General features: G+C 40.3%; 1 protein-coding gene across 1 annotated transcript in view; it reads right to left on the bottom strand.

Moving 5' to 3' along the window:
• LOC134796342 (uncharacterized) overlaps nucleotides 1-16563 on the bottom strand; it is a 152085-nt gene extending 135522 nt beyond the window's left edge. The window contains exon 1 of the mRNA XM_063768493.1: nucleotides 13172-16563. Within this exon, the coding sequence (XP_063624563.1) occupies nucleotides 13172-15981 (2810 nt within the window). The 5' untranslated portion in view covers nucleotides 15982-16563. The remainder of the gene's footprint in view (nucleotides 1-13171) is intronic.
• Between the last annotated feature and the right edge of the window lie 4284 nt (nucleotides 16564-20847).

Genomic DNA, 20847 nt, shown 5'->3' with positions numbered 1-20847 from the left:
CGTGGGCTACTACAAGTCCCTTAATTCGCCACCATATACAGCCTGTAGCCTACAGCATAACCTTCCCCTTTCTCTTCCTAACTCCAAACTTTTGGCTAGCTTCTAGTCCTTAGTTAAGGTTTCTAAAAAATCCTGACACTTGCCAAGTCCACCAGCAATCCTGATAAAGACCCAAAATCATGTCTGGGGAAGTTTGAGTTATAATACGAATGGTATCATGCAGAGCGTCCATGTAATAAAATCTACATCGGTTAATAAACTCGAAACTTACGAGTGCATATTAAAAATAAAAAGATAAAAAGACGAGAGTCAAATTGCGCTCTTTTTTTGACGTAGGGTAAAAAGTAAAAAAAAAAAAACGCCACCGCTCGGCCTGAAAGCTTTTAATATCACTTAATCTTTCCGGCGTCGACTTTATATCGTATGCTGACACTAATTCGTACTGGGCCTTTTACAGGTTACGACTACGATACGAGAACTATGGTCGTGAGGGTATTTGATTATTTCAAGTAAACGGATAAATTAGGTATTATTTAGAACCGGTATATGAGTTATTAGAATATTGATAAGCTATGCCTGTGTATGTGGTCTTACCACAGAGAGTGAGCGGAGCAAAAATACCGAAAAGCGCTTTCCGAGTTCCGAAGCAAATTCGCTAAATGGCCTTCTTCATTGAGAAAACTAAAGAACTTGTACTATCTTTCATTGAAAACCCCTTGACATCCCTTTACAGTTTCTAAAAAAAGGGAAAAATTGGAGAACTGTATGTCTCCACTGGGATTTTAAGCTCCAATCTTCGACTTCACCTGGCCGCGTAGCCAAGATACCAATCGCTTACGCTCCGTAGCGATCGAAACGCAACTGTCACTGTCGCACTAATATGGAAGAGTGATAGAGAGACACAAAGCGATTCGATGGCGCAGCGATAGCGATTGTCACCTTGGCTAGGCCGCCTGATCTCTTCCAATTTCTTAGATAAGGTTTTAATTCGGTAGATGTCACAATTGACATTATTTTTGGGGTGATTACCCATTAAACCATGTTTATAACCATATCCAAAGAACTAAGCTGACGGTTCAATTGTCCCAGTTTGCCCAGTCTGCATCCGCGGATGAAGCAAGTCACCAAAAGTATCTGCCACCCCACCCTGGATATATAAGGATATATCTATAGGCAGGCGTGGCTCACTCCGCGATTTCGTCGCTTTGCTACAGGTAGCTAAAAGTACATCCGTTCGGCCCCAATTTTGGGGAAAGCCATAAGCCGCGCGTGACGCTGTCGCCACCTAGCGGCCATATCTGTGCTGATAGTAACAGACACGTTTTGTTAGAGAGTGAGTTTTCTGTACCTAGACTACCTAGTACTATTATTTATTCTGTGCTATAGGTACAGTTCGCATTCAAAAGTATCTGTACACAGTCTAATTGTTCTACATATGGAGAAATATCCCGTTTTGATAATTTATTAAAGAATGTCAGATGCTTTTGACGTGTATCCGCTGCTTCTGATTTTCTGACTGTCCAATTGATTTGCCATTTTAGTTCAAAATTGATACAAAAGCGTACCTAGGTAGTGAATTGGTCAATCTGTCCTTTTAGTATCTGGGATATATGTAATACAGCTAAAATTACTATTTCGTAGGCGTTTTATTTTAAGTTTATTTAGTTTAGAGATAGTTTGTATTATTATTTTTAAGCTAATTTAATGTTTTATATTTATTTTATAGTGCTGTAATAAATCTTTATACCCTATTTCGTTAGAAGACGTTTCTACTTAATGTAGAATCACAATAAGTGCCTTTTAGCCTACTTACCTACTTTGTTTTGCCCCATCTTCAACGTGGAGGGTGCCGTGGCATTTCACGGATTATGAACTTGGAATTATGATCAATCCTTCGGTAATAAGTGGCATTTTTTACACCAATAACGTGTTGTTTCAGCCCTCTTTGAATTTCTAATATTTTTTAGCAAAAAAAATAAGGTAGGCGGTGTCTTTAATTAAATAACTTCAAGAGCTACAAAGTACCTTACCTACACATGAGTATCTTGCTGGAGTGTTTTTTTTAACCGTTTCTATGTTTAACGAGCTGGCTTAAAGTAATGAGAAGTTTTATTTTAGAAAATTAAAGAGTAAAGACAATAGCTATTGGTTCATAGATTTTAGACAAAATAGAGCATGTCCAATTAAAAACAAATGCTATAATATAACACAAAAGCCCCGTTTCTTTAACTTTTAATAACATGATTCTGACCATTTGAATTATACTTTGAACAACAGTCGACTCTATTTTATTGCTTTTGGATTCACACTTTAAGTTAAACCGTGAAGTAGTTACATATTACGTATTGTATTACGTATATTTCTTTACATACTTCCATTTTAAATCAACGGACGGACACTAAGTGTATGACTAAAAAAAATTACGTACGCACGTAATTTACACCATTAAGGGTTAATTATGTCTTATTCGCCGATAAATAATTAAATACACATATTTATGTGTTAGGGTCTCATCATTAACACCTATTTAACTGCCGTGTAATTAAAATTAACCGTACAATCAAACTTCAATAGACGTTTCTTTGCTGCAAACTTTAGGCTTGTAACAAAACTTATACTGGGTGTGGCCTGTAACACGATCAAATAACATAGATTAGATAGTACTCCTAATCGGTAACACTTTTTGTTCAAATAACTTTTAAAAATTATGAAGTCTTTAGACTTCCTATTTTTTCATGCAAAATAAATATTATCTTCAATGTACTTCATTATCATTGTGATTGACCGGATTGACATTGCTTGTCACGGCTTAAACATAACAAAATTCGCAATACATTGCGTCTTAGAATAAACTTTAAAGTGTATTAAAAATCAAAACACACGTTATTTTTAAAAGTCGCTGAACAAATGTTGGGCAGTATGAGGAGTACAGTTTAATTTTGCTCGTATTACAGGCCACACTCGGTATAAAAATAAACATATCCAACTGTACCTCCGCTCCGTGTTAAGTATTGACACAGTCGTTAAGGCTTAATGATACAAATCTAGAGCGTTCCGAACATAACCTACATTTCAAATAAACTGAGCCATGTTTGGCTTCGTTAGGACGAGAACACACACGAAGAGAACGGTAATGATTTATTTGATGACTAGATGAAAACCCGGCTTCGCTCGGGTAAAATAAATAATAGTAATAGGTAATACTCATTTTGAATTAAGTAATTATTTACTTTTAGACTTCATACCTTCATCAAGGCGGTTACAAACCTATCTCATCTCAGAAAACTTTAAATCCGTAACATACAATCATAACTCGAAAAATTTACTATTCCGATATATCTAAAAACAAATATGTAATTAAAAAAACCTAATCCGCTTTTCTGGTAGCAGTTCGGTTCTGTAAGGGTCGCAGTTCTAACCTAACTTACTTCTGGTTGCAGTTTGGTTCTATAAGGATCACAGTTCTAACCTGACCCACTTTTCTGGTCGCAGATCGGTTCTGTGAAAGCCGCATTTATAACCTAGCCCACTTTCCAATCTCAAAAGAGGGAACCCTTTTGTACCTACCCTTCATGGCACTAAAGTGAAAGTATGGAAATTATCACTACTATTTCATTCTTTAATATTAATGCCTATCCGTTAATATTAAATTCGTTTACAAAAAAAAACTGAATAAGTGTGAGTCGGACTCACCCATCAAGAACGGAACTTTTTAATATTTGTTGTTATAGCGGCAACAGAAATACATCATCTGTGAAAATTTCAACTGTCTAGCTATCACGGTTCATGAGATACAGCCTGGTGACAGAGGGACAGTGGAGTAAACTGAAATAAAGGTTCCGTCACACCGGCGCGATTTCAGAGCCGGGCCTGAGCGTTTTATATGAAAAAGCGGCGCGCCCCGCTCACGCGCCGCACGCGAAACGCGCCTGTGTGACGGAGCCTGAAATGTCAAACCGGGCAAGTGCTCGTGCACGAAGGGTTCCATACTTTTTAGTATTTGTTGTTATAGCGGTAACAGAAATACATCATCTGTGAAAATTTCAACTGCCTAGGCCTATCACGGTTCATGAGATACAGCCTGGTGACAGACAGACAGACAGACAATGAAGTAAAACTGAAATAAATGTCATATACCTACTAAGAAAAACCGGCCAAGTGCGAGTCGGAATCGCTAATAGGTTCCCGTTTTTTAGTTACCCTTCAGGTACGGAACCCTAGTATGAGTGTAATAGATTTGTAACCGGTCAGCAATGTGAGTCCCTTGGAGAAGCAGAGGTCTAGTCTAAACCCCCACTTACCATCGGCATTAACAGCCTTGTATTCTTGTTTGCCACCAACATGTCATATTAAAACATATTAATAAAAATTTACTCGGTCAACAATGTGAGTCCCTTGGAGAAGCAGAGGTCTAATCTAAACTCCCACTTACCATCGGCATTAACAGCCTTGTATTCTTGTTTGCCACCAACATGTCATATTAAAACATATTAATAAAAATTTACTCGGTCAACAATGTGAGTCCCTTGGAGAATCAGGGGTCTAGTCTAAACTCCCACTTACCATCGGCATTAACAGCCTTGTATGAGTTGTATGCTTGTTTGCCACCAACATGCCATGTTAAAACATATTAATAAAAAATTACTCGGTCAGCAATGTGAGTCCCTTGGAGAAGCAGAGGTCTAGTCTAAACTCCCACTTACCATCGGCATTAACAGCCTTGTATGCTTGTTTGCCACCAACATGTCATATTAAAACATATTAATAAAAATTTACTCATTTCATCAGTCATATCCAGCCTAGCATTGCATTGGCCCGCTTAAATATTTCTTTAATTTGTTTTTAGTATTTGTTGTTATAGCGGCAACAGAAATACATCATTTGTGAAAATTGAAACTGTCTAGTTAATCTAGTTATCACGGTTCATGAGATCTTGAGATACAGCCTGGTGACAGACAGACGGACAGCAGAGTCTTAATATTTAATAGGGTTCCGTTTTTACCCTATGGGTATGCAACCCTAAAAAGTGACCAAGGCCTCCAGTGCCCTAGGCTGGAATCAAAGCAGCGTCCTCTGCTATTGCAGCAGGTGCCTGTGCCATTCTGCCACCGGGCCACCCACGGCGGCATAGGTCGAATTTTTCCAAGTATACTTATGCACTACTTACTGAAGGCTTATGGAGCCTCGCCATCCCTAAGCCTAAATTAAATATTTTCTGAAAATAATTTGTTTTGATCTAATAACATATTGGAGTCCTCGTAATAGGGGTCCCGTTTTTACCCTTTGGCTACAGAACCCTAAAAATCAACCTTGTTTTGGTACTATGTACTACGCTTCACTATGACTCTGAAATTTTAGCAGGAATTAATATTTTTTTTGTTGTCACCTGTCAAATTAGAATAGAATAGAATAGAATAGCCTTTATTGACCAAAAAATTAAATTTCAGCACATATTACATTTAAATAAATTCACATTTCATTTATATCAATTAGTTTCAATATTTTTTCCTTAGTAACTTTATTAAATAATTTTTATGTCATTGCTTTTTAATAATTATTTCAGTCTGCCTTCTTGGCATAGGCCTCCCCCAGCTCTCTCCACAGCTCTCTATCCCTTGCCGTCCCTATCCAATTAGGTCCCGCATGCTTCTTTATGTCATCCGACCACCTCATTATTGGTCTCCCTTCTCTCCTTTTTCCATCTCTAGGATACCATTCCGCTTCCTCTCTATCCCACTTATCTTTACCTTCCCTTGCCATATGTCCAGCCCAACCTGTTGCAGTCAAAAGTGTGAACTGGCCAAAGAACTTTTAACCGACAAAAACAGGCAAAACTGCTTTTGACTGAGCATGTTGGTCAAAAGTAGTTTTACCTGAAAATCATACCTATTTCTGGCAGCAGTTTCGTTTTTAGGGCGTAGCAAAAAAAAAATAACCCTAACCTACCTATCTCTGGGAACAGTTTCGTTTTTTGGGCGTAGCAAAAAAATAACCCTAACCTACCTATCTCTGCGAGTACTTTTGACTGATAGTAACAGTCACAACAATTACTATTAACCAATGATTTTCAGGTAAAACTACTTTTGACCAACATGCTCAGTCAAAAGCAGTTTTGCCTGTTTTTGTCGGTTAAAAGTTCTTTTGACCAGTTCACACTTTTGACTGCGACATATATACTATCTATATATCTTATTATATTTAATCTTATATTCAACTTACATTGACTCCGGAGATAACTTATTAGCTTTATGCAGTTGACTTTCCAATTCACCGATACACCTCAAATTTGATTCATAGTCTAAAGCACAGTTATTAAATATGTCCACAATACACTGTAGCTTTTTGCACTGTTTCACACTGGCAATGTACTTAATTAGAGTGAGTTACAGTCAGCTGGCACTTAACTCAAAGTTTCTTTGAACAACGTCATTTTCATCTCGCTCACTTATTAGTTTATCACAGCTGCTTCAAGGTTGCTTTCACTTGCATTTCCAGGTAGCTAGTAGTGCCTTGACATGTAAGAATATTTGGAATCATTCTGAAATATTAAAATACAACTGAGAGACCGATGTTTATACTAAACACAATACACCCATGGAACGCTTTGAAGTTCAAATCTCGTTACGTTACGATGGCGTTTGCACTTTGCACTATGTTCGGTGACTATTTTTTATTGTTAACACACACAATACACTATTTAACAGGTTTTTATCACGTCTGGAGTACCGGATAAAGTATTTTCGAATAACAGCCGTCGTTGACGTCTAGGCAGTGTTGCTATCGTCTTAAAAGCCGTAACAGACTATCGCACGTTCTGGCTTAAAAACAAATTTATGTAATAATTATACCGGTATACATATCCATATGAAACGAAACTTAATGCAAATAATAACCATTATACATACCGGAAAGTCATCAAATAAACAGTAATATTCGTCTTGCTTTTTATTAAAAAAAAAAGACCAACCTAACTTGTAAGCATGTTTGCAGTTTCTAAACGCAACGCATAGCTGTCAAATGTCAACCAACAAATTGAACCTTTAGCATTGTTTGTCGAAATTTTTTCACTTTTAAATGCAAAATACGCGACAATACGAATTTTGCGGATATATGTTGTCGATTCAAAACTGTTGTTTTTTTACGCTCTTTCGTTTAAGTATAATTTTATTTTGTTTTACCGTCAGAGCCGCTCGGTTTTATATATAAAGATATACATCCAGATGTTCACTGTACGGATTTTATTACAACTAATAAGTTTTTTTTCAATGTTAATGCTAAAGTAACCAATGGGTAATAGTTGAGTGTGCTCAGAGCATAAAAAGGTCAACCACGGCGTTGCATGAACAAGAGATTTCCTTTGGCAGGATTGGTCCTTAGGACTCGAGGATGGATTTAAGAAGTGGAGCCACCCAGATTTTTGATGCAGGTGGGGGGTGGGGGGTTTTTTAAGCGACTTCTGAGGTTAATAATTCTTTAAGTTTAGGTTCTAAGTCAAGTTTAGTATCATTTTCAACTAAATCAAAGATGTAGACATAGATTTCATCCAAACCGGTTCAGCATTTATTAATTTCCCATACAATTCCCTACGCCTTACCTTTCATTTTTAAGGGATTTTTTTGGAATAAAAACTATCCTATGTTCTTCCCCGGGACTCAAACTATCTCTATACCAAATTTTATCTAAATCGGTACAGCGGTTATTGAATCCCCATACAAATTTCCACCTCCCTTTTTACACCCTTTAGGGATTATGTTTGACATTAAAAGTATCCTATGTTCTTCCCTAGGACTCAAACCATCTCTATACCAAATTTCAACTAAATTGGTTCAGCAGTGTAAGCGTGAACAGGAATAAAAAAAAAGTATTTTTTTCATATTTTATGTGTTTTTACATCGGAATGGTGCCGGAATGATATCATAAATGAATTCGGCATCCCCAATTTATACGAAAACGATACCAAACTTGGCCTAGTAACTAAAATTATATAGATATCAAGATAAAGGTCACAGCCCCCCCCCCCCCCTAAAAATTTACATCAAAAATCTCGGTGGCTCCACTTCTTAAATCCATCCTTGGGTCTTAAGGACCAATCCTGCCAAAGGAAATCTTTTGTTCATGCAACGCCGTCGTTTAGGGCTTCCACCCTCGACTATAAGTACAGTGAGCAAGGTTAAAAGCTGCGTATCTATATGTATACAAATTTAATACGTGGACGTGGAGGCAGAAAGTATCTATAATATTGCTGAATTCACCTAGTGGGTGTCTATAATCACAGATAAGATAAAATAAACAAAATAGAAATTTATCAACGACTATCACATCAGTACAAAATATGTTACTTGCTTTTTGAAATGTCGATTAATTTCAGGCTCTACATGAATGTTGTTGATTCAATGTTGCTGGTTTAATAGAACAATAAAATGCCTCAAAACACCTGAGAGTAACCTAAAGGTGGCCACTGACGAGCCTTCCAACAGTCCAAATAGCGTGGCTGCACTCCAAAATCCGTCCGTGAATGTCAAAAACGTACAGTGTTTAATATTAGGATGCCGTCCATTTGGATGAATCCATTGTAACGGCATCCATTTGGAAGGCTCGTCAGTGGCCTGCTTTAAACATACATTATTGACAGCTAGTTAATCTATAGGTACGAAGAGAATATACCTCTCAATGTAAAAACAATAAACTCCAAGATTAAATCCTAGCAAATAAAATGACTACGTATACGTATTTGTGTTAAAAATCTGTTGAGTATATGTCTAAGTTTCTGTCTTCATCGGTAAGTTTTCTATATTAAAAAAGTCGGATTACCTACAGGTGAAAAGTTGATTATGTAAACAAACAAATTTTTAGGGATCTAATCGAAGATTAGAAAGTTTTTTCATGTTCATCCTCTTCGAAATTGTTCGGATAACATTGGTAATATCAATGAACCGAGGCTTCCCGGCCTAATAGGACTTCCATTCGTGCCAAGTTCTAAATATGGATGATATTTCCTCGAGGCTTTATTCAATCATGTAACTTATTCTGATACAGCCTAGTTTTCGTACTATTTCCATTCGTTTATCGCCATTAATTGAGGTCGTCTGGTCTAAATCGGGCACGTCTGTTGCCTAAATCTGCACGAGCGGGTTGGACCCGATTTACCCTGTCTGACCCGGTCGGAACTAAGATTACCGCAGTTGCATAGTTAAATGAGGGGACACTTCTAGAATAGAACGGTAACGCCCTTTTAACCTAGTTCTAGTTTAAAGACGCCTGATGGCACATCAGCTTACATATGCTGTACCATATGTATGCTGTAGGTAAATTTTGCTTTACAACAGCAGGGCAGCATTTGACTTTTATAACATATCATGCTACATCCCTTTTGGCGTTGATAATGTCCTACATTTCGATGATTGAATGGTTGCGAATTTAATTATAATAAAAAAATGATTTATTAATTTTTGATTAATGTTTCACTCAATTGGTGCAGATTATTGTAATGTGGCTTGGCCGTGTGGAGGGGTAACATTCACTACTTTATACCTTATTGTTGGTTATCTACTTATTTGTAAAGGAGACAACCTACAACGTTTGATTTAAAGGGCTCAGAGCTCAAACCGATGGATTTGTTCCCCGACCCGATCTAAAGCTAGTTCTCGCTAACGTTCCCGCTCTGTTCCGATCTGTTCACAAAATGTTTCGTTCTTCTTGTAATGTATAGTACAATTTGACCCGCAAAACCGAAACAAGCCTGCGTACCAACGTCGACACAGTTAGCTTGTCGTAAACCTTATTGTAACGGGGTAAGGTATAGCAATGGTCGTTAAAATGTATTACAGTAAATACTTAAGACGCACACTGGAACCCGCCCATACATTGCTGTGCTCAAAACTACAATAAGTAAAATTAAGCAAAAAAAATACTATTCTACATTCGTAATGTCAAGTAGTGCTTATAATAATTATTATTTACATTATATTTATATTAAAAAATAAAATATTCCTATGATGACGTTACATATTCACCGATAAACATGTTGACAGCTTCCGGGTGAAATATTTTTGAATTAATAATTGGCAGAGGTCGTGTGCAGGTGATGATGGGATCAGAAGAAACCAAGAGCCTATTAAAAACATCTGTCATGTTGTCGAATCTACAAGTTTTACGACTAAATCTCTCTCGATAGTTTTTAAAATCCTTATTCCTCGCTTCCTGGGCCTCTTCACTTAAATTGCCTATTGGGATCAGGTGCTCAGATATTATTGCGACTCCTTGAATAAGGATTTTATGAACAGTAGGTGTCATGCGACACCACCGGTACAGTTTTACATATAACTTTGCTGTCTCTAGACAGTATTTTTTGAATTTACACGTATCGATCTTGTAGCCACTGGAAATTGTTTGTAAAATTATGTAAAAGCGACGTATGAGTTCTTCATCTATTTTAGTAATTTCGGCTGATATTTCGTAGTTTTGGAAAAATTTTCGAGCCACATTACCGTTATTAATATTGCCAAAACCTGGTTTTGGTTGATCTATTATTAAGGAAGTTATTAAGTTATTATTAAGTAAAATTGTATCACTTTTTTCATCTGAAACAGTCGAAATGCATAGAAATAACCTTAAGGTAAAATATTACGCACTAAAACATTGTTTTAGTGAGAAAAAGTTATATTTTCGCTAAAGTAAAAACGCCTGATCAAATAGTCGGAGCAAAAAATTTGGCCCATTTCGAAAACTGGACAACATCTTTTACTTTCGAATAAAGAATCTTAATAACGACAACTTTTTTAGCTATCATGCCTAAAAATTATCAAAAGATGTTGTCCATTATCGGAAATATGACCATTTTTATTAAATTACAATATATGTTACTATTTGTCGGAATACCACAAACCCAAAATTGTTTTAGAACATAAAATACGTAAAACATAATCTACATACCTTGCTCAAGATAAGTCATTGCGGATTTTGAGTTATTCATACCAACTACAATTACTTGAAATAACTATTTTGTTAATCAATACAAATTACCACTGAGATGTGACATATAAAATCCTAGACCTTTGACATAATGCAACTATGTAATGACAACTGATAATGAAGGTATTTTTCTGCAGTGAGGTGCAATATCTCCCTGTTTATGCATATATTTCAATTTGAGTACAAAATACCCACAATTGCAAAGTTGAGTTTTGAGCACTGCAATGTATGGGCGGGTTCCAGTGTGAGACGTCAAGAATTTAGTAGTTCGTTTGCAGCCCATTCGGTTGGAAGCTGTGCTGTGTGCATTGCTCCCTTAGCTCTGATTCCTATCGCTTACAAACCGCCAGGCATATTGAGCGCTCACAAACTAGTACAAATGTAACCCCAAGATTTATAATAACTATACGTTATCAAAGAGCAGACGTACTGGTTTAGTTTGAGCGTTCGGTTGGCTGCAATGTGCATAATATTTCTGACCTAGGGCAAAAAAGTCGTATTTCAACGACAGCCTTATACTGAATGGGCTTTTTAGTCATGTACCGTAGTTGCAATCAGGTTCTATAAACGTTACTGCTTATTCCCAGTATTTTACTAGACTTCATGTAGTAAAACGTGGATTGTAACAAGTTCTTTTATGAATGGAGCTTAATGATTATACTGACATTACTAACGCAATGTCATCTGCGTTTCATAGCAATGTTATTGGACAATAACCATAAGGTAGAAGTACTAGTGCTCGACGTTGCACTAGTATTCGACATGGGCACTTTATGTCAAAGTAATATAGGTTAAATTTGAACGGCGAAGATTTTTCTGTATTCAAATTTAATCCTTGTCACTTTGACATAAAGTGCCCATGTCGAAAACTAGTGCAGCGTCGAGCACTTGTACTTTTACCTTATTATGTTCAGTGTTTACCTCTTCTTATTCAGTATTTTTAACCTTAAATGTATACGATTACGTGGAAATAAATACGTCTGGGTTTAACAAAATAAAATAAAAAACAAGGTGAATTTAGTATTTTGTACATAATTTAAGACATTAAGACCTTAATGGAGCCTTAATATTCGTAACAATTGGATTATTTTCTGTTAGTAACGTTAAATACTACTTACTTACACCGTACAATCGATAGTTTCAAAAACTAACCTTTTTCGATCGTATTGCCTAGAAGTTCAAGTTTTGCTTTAAAAAATACAACAGATGTACTATAGGTATATAGTCTATAATTACATTTATTCATATCATATGATGGCTGCTAAAAAATATTAAGGTACCTAATCGTTTTCCAGCAAAATGGCGACAATATTGTAAAATTATACATTTTTAGTTTTTTATGATAAGTACCTAATTACCTATGTATTATTATATTTCGATTGGAGTAAGTACATCAATTATTTCGTCCTAACAGAAATCGAACCACTTTTTGCCATGCTAGTATCGTAGCTCACATCCAAGTAAAATTACTGGCTATTATGCACGACACAGTGACACTTCATTATTTAACTATTTATTTACATTTTACACCTACCTTCAGTTTTTGGATAACCAAATAATTTAAATCATTGGTTATGTATAAATAATGGCTAAGAGATCTACGAATTGTATGATATCATTGTTTAAGATCGCACTCAGGTTTAAGCAGCCATTACAGTGTAAATATTGTAAATGCCTACCTCTTTATACGACACTGTATAATATCTATAATGAATGTACTTGGTTGAAAGGAATTCCATAGATTAGCACAGCGATACACTCGAAGTTATCGTCTCTATGGCCCAAAATGACAAAACTGCGATCAAGGATAACGCAGTTTGTATGAGCTCAATACATATAGTGAATGAAACTATAAATATCCCATTTAACAGGGTAGGTAGGTACATATCTTGTGTAGGAGCGTTCAAAGAGGAAAACTTTCTACGGCATACCACTAAGGTTGCCGCTAACTTATATTGTAGGCTTGTATAATGTACTAGGCTGGTATGTTGGTAATGAGTCTTAGCGTCAAATCGTGACGTTTTCCCGACTATTTAATAGCTCAATTATCAATACGAAACGCAGGAATTGATGAAGGCAAAAAAATAATGCTTATGCACATTTCTCTAGAGGAACGCTTGAGATCACGCGACGGCTCACGTGCGTGATTTTAAAGTAAAATCACGGATGTCAACCCCGATAGAACTGTTTGTGTACTTACTTGCCAAATAGAGGATGCCATAAGTGGTACGTTGATGGGTCGTGCGGGTGCGGCATGGGATGCGGTGGTGGCTCGCCGAGCGGCGTGGTGCTGCCGACCTCTGGCTCGTCCCGTCGACGGCCCAGAGACGACGATGGTACAGAGGACCGTCGAGCCGTTACACCGGACGCCGCAGCCGCTGTCGGCTCCAGAAGGTTCTGGAGCGATTTAACACTAATCCGCGGACGTGGAGACTCCTGAGACCCCGTGCTACTGCTGCGCTGATGCGTAGCCTCCGAATGCTTCACGCTTTGCAAATAATTATTGTTTGGATAATATGGCGACGTTGGGCTCTTTTGCTGGCTCGTACGAGGCGATCGTTGGCTCCCCATCATATTTGGATTGAAATACGGTATCTGTAAACCCGGAAGCGGCATGTTCGGTCTCATATTCGGGTTCATCCCGGGATACATGCTTTGGAAAAATGGATTGTGGGCCATAGACCGCTGATTGTTGTTGTAGTTGTGTGCGATCGGGCTAGTTCGTGCCGCCGAATGCGACTGCGATTTGCTTTGATGATTCTTCGTGGAATGGACGAAAGGATTTTGGACGTCAGCAGATTTTGATGGCACTTCTTTCTGGGCTTCCGATTTCGATCGGGACGCAGCCGCGTTCGCCTGGTTCATAGCTTCCTGCCACATGGCGAATTGCATTCTGTTGTCGTAGTCCATTTGTGGCATCATTGGGAACCCTCCAGGCCCCATAAAGCGAGACGCGTTTAGCATTTGAGATAACTCTGCATAGTTTTGCCCGGAGTAGCCAGAAGCACTCATTGCTTTTAGGAATTCGCTGTTTTGAGAGCAAGCCGCCATTACTTCTAGCTGATTTAAGTAAGGGAGCCAGAACATTTGGTTGAGCGCAGCCGTGGTGGCCGCATCTATATCTGTAGCTAAAGCATCTAATTGTATAGGTTTTGGGTGTGGCGTTTGGTCGGGCACTGGAGTGGTAGTACTACGTACTTCAGGCTTGGGTGGGTCGCTACTCGACATTCTTATAGGCTCTGGCATCGTAGGTTCCTTAGATTTAGGAGTCGATAATTTTTTGGCATCATTTTCTAAGATATTTTCCAGTTGTGACAAAGATATGACTAGTATATCTGGGTCTTGCAGAATGGAGGGGTACGCGAACGCCTCGGGTAGTCTGAGCTCTGGCCTCTGTATTAGTAAGGCTGGGATCTCTCGCCCGGGTGCCGCTAATATGTGATTTAATTTGTCTTTAGGTACTAAGAGCGGGTCTGGAATGTTGAAGTCTGCAGTAGTTTTTAAAATTTGCAATTGCTTTAATGGACTCGTATCCTCATTTGGCTTATGCGTCGACTTATCAGATTTTTTAGAGTCCTCGTTTGAACCTTTGAAAACTTTACTAATTTTAACTAAGTCCGTCTCATTCTTTATTCTTTTCTCCTGCGGTTCACCAAATTCTTTATTTAATTTTCTCATTTCGTCTGAGCAACTGGAGACGGTTGGACTCGCAGATTTTCTGTGTTTACCTAAATTAAGAGGCTCGCATTGTTGTTTTGTGATGGTAACTTCGGACGTGTACATCTTTGGAGATGGAGAAGAGAGTAACGTTTCTAGAAACAGCGTCTGTTTACTTTTTTGCGGAGCCGTGAATATTTCTGGTGATGATGGTATGGCGGGGATGCCACTGGGCTGCGGGGACTGCATGGCGTCCGACTCCCGCGACGGTGCCCTCGGGATGTCAATCCTCCGCGGCGACGCGTGGGGGGTCGGTAGTCTCCGGTGCACACTCAAATCCCTCGGAAGTTCTTCGCTCTTCTCCACTGTCACATTTTCCTCCACATGCCTCGTTTCTATCACTGCACTTAACACCTGTTTTTGCTTCTGAACTGCTTTTAAACTAAGATCAGTAGCCACTAACTCACACACCGAAGGGTCTTCTGATTCCGTTTCCGGTTCTTTCTCGGAGTCTTCTCCAGGGCCTTCCGGTTGCGTAACTTCTTCTTTCGGCATGCACTTTGGTACATCCTCCTCGTTTTCTTCTACCGGTTCATCAACTTTAGATGCTTCAGCATCTGTAGTAATTACGGTTGGCACGGGTATCTCACTGTCTTCTGGTAACATAGGATTTGGCAGTTCCTCTTCGGAATTCTCTTTGTAAGTCTCATGCTCTTCAATTACAGGCTCACTAATATCGGTATACATAGATTCAGTCGCTTCAACGGCGACTCCTAGCGTCTTCCCGGCTTCTTGTTCATACTCCATACTAGTAATTTCATTAGCAACCTGAAGTTCCCTATCTTGAGTCAACGTTAACGTGGGCACTTCAGGAACAAACACTTCATCTGACATATAGGTTTGATCGACAGTCTGCTGGTCAGGTTGGATGTCATGCAGCTGGTCTCCGATGTGGTGCAGATGGAGCAGGCCCTGTGCTGCGGTAATGCTGCTGCGGCCGGGAGACTCGAGCGACTGCTCCAACCTATCAATGATGTCGGCCACTGGCGCGCCACTCAACAGCATGTCTTCGTCTTCCTCTGCGTAGTCGCCGCCACCCGTTACCAGGTGCGCCAGCTTGTCCAGCGCCTGACCCAGGATTTGATTATCCTCACAACCTTTCTCTACGAGCGATTCGAGAAGGGCCTCGTCGTGGGGCCCGCTCAACTCCGGCAAATAATGTGCCTCACTAATAGTCTCAAATAAATCTTTATGGACCACTAAATTGTTCTGAAAGTCCTCCTCCCCATGTGATTTCCGGTCGTAGAATATATCCTCTGTAGTTTTGGGGGGTTCGCCAAGATCAAACGACATGACGTCCCTAGCGACCGCCTCGTCGGGCAGGAAGGCGTAGGCGTCGTTCACGCCGGCCTCCAGCTCGAGGTCCTTGCCGCGCTGCTGGTTGAACTCGAGCTCGGCCACGGCCAGCAGGTTGTCGAGCGGCGTGGGCTCGGGCGGCGGCGTGGGCGCGGGCGGCGGCGGCGCGGGCGCACGCGCCGGCGCGGCCGAGCGCGGCACCGCGATGGTGTGCGAGGGGATGTGGGTCTCCAGGTCGGGAGGGGCGAGCCAGGCCGGCTCGCGAGCTCGCTTGCGGGCGGCGCGGCTGCGCTTGCGCTCGCGCGGCGGCGCGGGCGGCACGCGGATCGCGTTGTAGATCTCGGTGCGCGGGATCACGCGCCAGCCGCTGGGCGTGCGCGCCAGGCGGATGCGGTTGCGCGGGTCGTAGTCCTCACAGTGCACGGCCTGCACGCGGCCGTCCTGCTGGCGCGCCCAGAGGAAGACGGGGCGCAGTCGGGGGCGCGGGGTGCGAGGCGCCAGGCTGCGCGCGCGGCGCGGGCCCGGGGGCGCGGGGCGGGCGCAGGGAGCGGAGCGCGAGCGCGGCGGGCGGGCGGCATGGGCGCGGACGCGGGCGGCGCGAGGCTCGCCGGCGGCGCGGACGCGGGCGAGGCGGGGCTGGCCGCCGGCGCAGGCGCGGGCGGCGCGAGGCTCGCCGCCGCCGCCGGGCGCCCGAGGCCGCGGAGTCACTCCGGCGCGCCGCAGCTGGACGAGCGACGACCGCGCGGACGCGGCCCCGACGCGTACTGACGCCCGGCCCGGGCGCCCCGCCCCGCGCCCCGCCCAGCGATCGATACCGCCCGCGAGCGCCCGCTGCACCCGCATGTAAACACCCCGCGACGTTGCCGCGCTTACGTGGCCTCGTTAATCTTAAATCCATATTCGATGCCCGCCGAAGTGCCTGCCTGCCGAGCGTGCGGTCGCAGGCTCCATCCCGGCCTTTGCACTTTTTTGAGCGTAGTTCCTGCTTCCGCAATTTCCGCATACGACGCACAATAAGTTGCGCCAGCCTCTCGGCTCGCCACGGAACCGCCGTGACGTGGCTGGATCAATGCTATTCGCAAGGAACATGCCAAAGTATTTTATGCATAGGTATAACGTCCGTAGTATGTTCGCATCAAACTTAACATTTCTGAAAATCACAGTATTTACCAACAATGTCCCATAGAGTTTGAATCCCCTCTCATTGCTTGCCTTACATCAATACATATTAAGTGCATGTATAAACTATAAGGAATAGTTCAATTTCCCTCCAAGACATATACATATTTAGACTTTACTTCAATTACTTAGGACCTCTAATGACAAAGTTGGGTAAAAAAAACTGAAACCGGCGTATTCACCACAATCAATTAACGCCTCTCTGTTTTGCGACTTTTATGAAGAACACAGCATGCTTTAGCTTTCACACACTCGTATTTACCGCAATATAGCCAAAGTAAAATTAACTTTATCCAGACCACGTAGAGATTAAATTCAAACGAAACTTAAATCATCTTACGAGTTTTCGAAACGAATCTTGTAGACAAAATCCAAATTTTTCCAAACATAGTACTTACGTCTTCATTGTTTATTTAGGTGTATTATTTCTGCCGTACAGAAACGAAATTCATATACCTACGTATACCTACTCGTAAAGTTTAAAATCATAATACAAAGGCTAACATCCCTACTTCCCTACGAATGACTTGAATCTTAAGCAGTATTTGCATGCCAGTGTGATCTTAACGTAGTGTATACATAACATTTACCTATCGATCATCAACTCCATGTGAATGAACTTTAATGTTTACTCTCTGCGTAACCTACCTGAGAAATGTCTCGACCTTAGTGCCTTTCGTTATAAAGGCTAGGGACTTGTTCACTAGTTTCGATTGAATGTTATGTTGTGCCCATGACAGTTCATAATGTTACTCGAAAGATGTAACAAGTAAAATAACAAATACCTAACTTGACCTCCTTAAAAGGATAAATAAACAAGGTTGTACCTAAATATGACTTGCGCTACCTACTACATTTTAAATTAAAAATAGCACACCTATTTACACTATAAAATCTGTCTACAAAATGACGCATTATTACTCCCACTCTTTCGCCAGTAAGGTAAAAATAAAAAAAACCGGGCAAGTGCGAGTCGGACTCGCGCACGAAGGGTTCCGTAGCATAATGCAAAAAACGGCAAAAAAAACGGTCACCCATCCAAGTACTGACCCCGCCCGACGTTGCCTAACTTCGGTCAAAAATCACGTTTGTTGTATGGAAGCCCCACTTAAATCTTTATTTTATTCTATTATTAGTATTTGTTGTTATAGCGGCAACAGAAATACATCATCTGTGAAAATTTTAACGGTCTAGCTATCACGGTTCGTGAGATACAGCCTGGTGACAGACGGACGGACGGACGGACGGACAGACAGCGGAGTGTTAGTAATAGGGTCCCGTTTTACCCTTTGGGTACGGAACCCTAAAAAAAGTTGTTTGTACAGTAGAACTTAGACTATCCAGGGTCGAGACTAGTTCGGATAATCGACTCTCGTGTGGGTTTTTAGGAAGAGATATAGAGAAGTTTTGCTGACTTGTCATGAATTGTTGTGATGAAATGAATGTCAAAAACTACCACCGGTTAGAACCAGTGGTAGATTTTGACATTTCTGTACAGATTAGAATCTACACAGCCCCAAGTAGGAACACATTTTTCTCACCTATCGTGCAAGTCTGATTAATTTCATAATTTAACCCGAGTTAAAAATGCCACGAAACTTTCAAACGAAAAGCACAATCACCCTTACTGTTTTATACGCAAAGATTTTCCGGAAATCATTGGATTTACAACCCCCCGGGGCACTGTCTGACCTCTGCTTGTAATTCCACTTTTATTAAAAACCCCCGGTAAGATTAAAACCACACCACTTTATGTGTTCGATTGGTTAATAAACCTCCCCTATGTAGGGTGTGGGTAATATTAGCCCAGTTCTAAAGTGAATGAGAAAGCTTTCGTTTCTGTGGCGCTTACGACATTTCAAAATAACTTTTGAGATTTCACACTTAGATGTGCGGATAAATTTACAAACCCGAATTATACCTTATATCTAAAGATTTATGGCTTCATTTCCTTTGATTTTAATGCATTTTGTTCTGGTTTTGACACATGAAAAGCAATACTAGTTATAATTTATTGTCGTTGACCGTCCATACAGTGACAGGTCCTTCACGAATCAAGTTTGTTTACATTTTTGAAAGGAACATTTTAGATTTATGTTATGGTTTTTTATATCCACCAGAAATTTTGGTAGTCCAGTTTCTTATACCAGTTCTTAGTAACCAGACACAGCTACATGTCCACAATAATAAAAATGTGAGGATTTTCCTTCGTTTATCATGTAGGTATATATTGGTATTGTAGGTAGTATTCGTTGGCATACAAAATTGATATCAATTTGAAACGTCTACATTAAATACCGAATGTCTATTTAAGCTTTCTCATCTCCTTATTCTCCCATAAAAATTGTCACGACCGTCAAAAGTATTCCAAAGCGAGTAAAAAATAAGAAGCTCCAGTACGTTTACTAGTCTTCATTCAGTCTTTCGGGACCTGTAGGAATACCGGGATCAATATTAAAAAGCGGTGCTGCCATCTAGCACATATAATGAAAACTAATTCTGAAGTCAGTGTATAACTATTATGGGTCCGTCTATGTAGGTTACGGAGTTGGTGATTCCGTGTCAAATAGATAGATGGCGTGCATATCAAAGCTTGTCAGTTCTATTTTTTAGCTAGTCACTAATCTAATCAGTCTAATATCTAATAAAACGTATTTCAAAAGTAATTGTTATATTATAATTATGAATTGGTTTAAATTTTCTACATAATTCTACAGTGAAGCAAGGAGTATGGAAAAATGACAACAAACAACTCTTCTGATACAATTAATAATAATTTATTACAAAAATGACTTAAATAGTTATTGGTACAATTGTAATACTTTTAGGAATGAATATTATTTATGCAGACTAGATCACATTCAATTAAAACTAATTAATCTAAGACTTAGAATAACAACCTTATTACCATGTAATAAGGTCGAAATTAAAAAAAACTATCAGACTTATTTATATACATTATACAGCGCCATCTTTGTCATGTCATAATCAAGTGCTACGTCAAGTATGGCGCTCCTATGGGATAATGTAAAGCCTGACCAGTAATATATGATCATTGTCACGAGGGCGCTGTTATTCTCATGTATAGGGTAACAGTTCAGTATAGTATGAAAAAATTAGTTCCAGTGAAATTCCGCAGCACGGCGCGTAATCATATATTCCTGGTCAGGCTTTAAATATTGTTACTGTCAAGTCGACGCAAATTTAGCATGGCCAGAGTCTATCCGTGCTTTGAATTTGACAGCTATTGTAGATGGTGCTAATGGCGCTATACAGGTCCGTACGTGCGGTCATTCGGTTGTCAAAAGTTATTGCCAGATGGCGTCACTAACAGCAACAGTCACGTCAGTTCAGTTCATTACATTTTAGCCGAAAACTTTAAGAATTACCTCACTGCCGCTTGTACTGATGTACAGACTTGAGCAAGTAAAGGCTTCCCGCAATCACGACTAGCGCGGTGGCGCCGGCGACCGCGTGGTAGTGCACCGTGTTGCCCACCGGCACCTCCCATATTAGGGTGTCAGTTAACTGGAAGAAAATACAGATGTCATGAACAGACATGATCAGAAGTTGATACAGCGGAGTGGCCCCATACAGGGCAAAACATCTCGGATCCCCGAGAGATCTCCCCGAGGTCCTAATCAACATCAAAGGTCTGATAGGATTCCTCGAGGAGCTGGGCTG

The sequence above is a fragment of the Cydia splendana genome, chromosome 13, assembly GCF_910591565.1.
Source record: "Cydia splendana chromosome 13, ilCydSple1.2, whole genome shotgun sequence".
Taxonomy (NCBI): Eukaryota; Metazoa; Arthropoda; class Insecta; order Lepidoptera; family Tortricidae; genus Cydia; species Cydia splendana.
The sequence above is the reverse complement of the archived record's forward strand: the minus strand, read 5'-3'. Positions and strand labels throughout refer to the sequence as shown.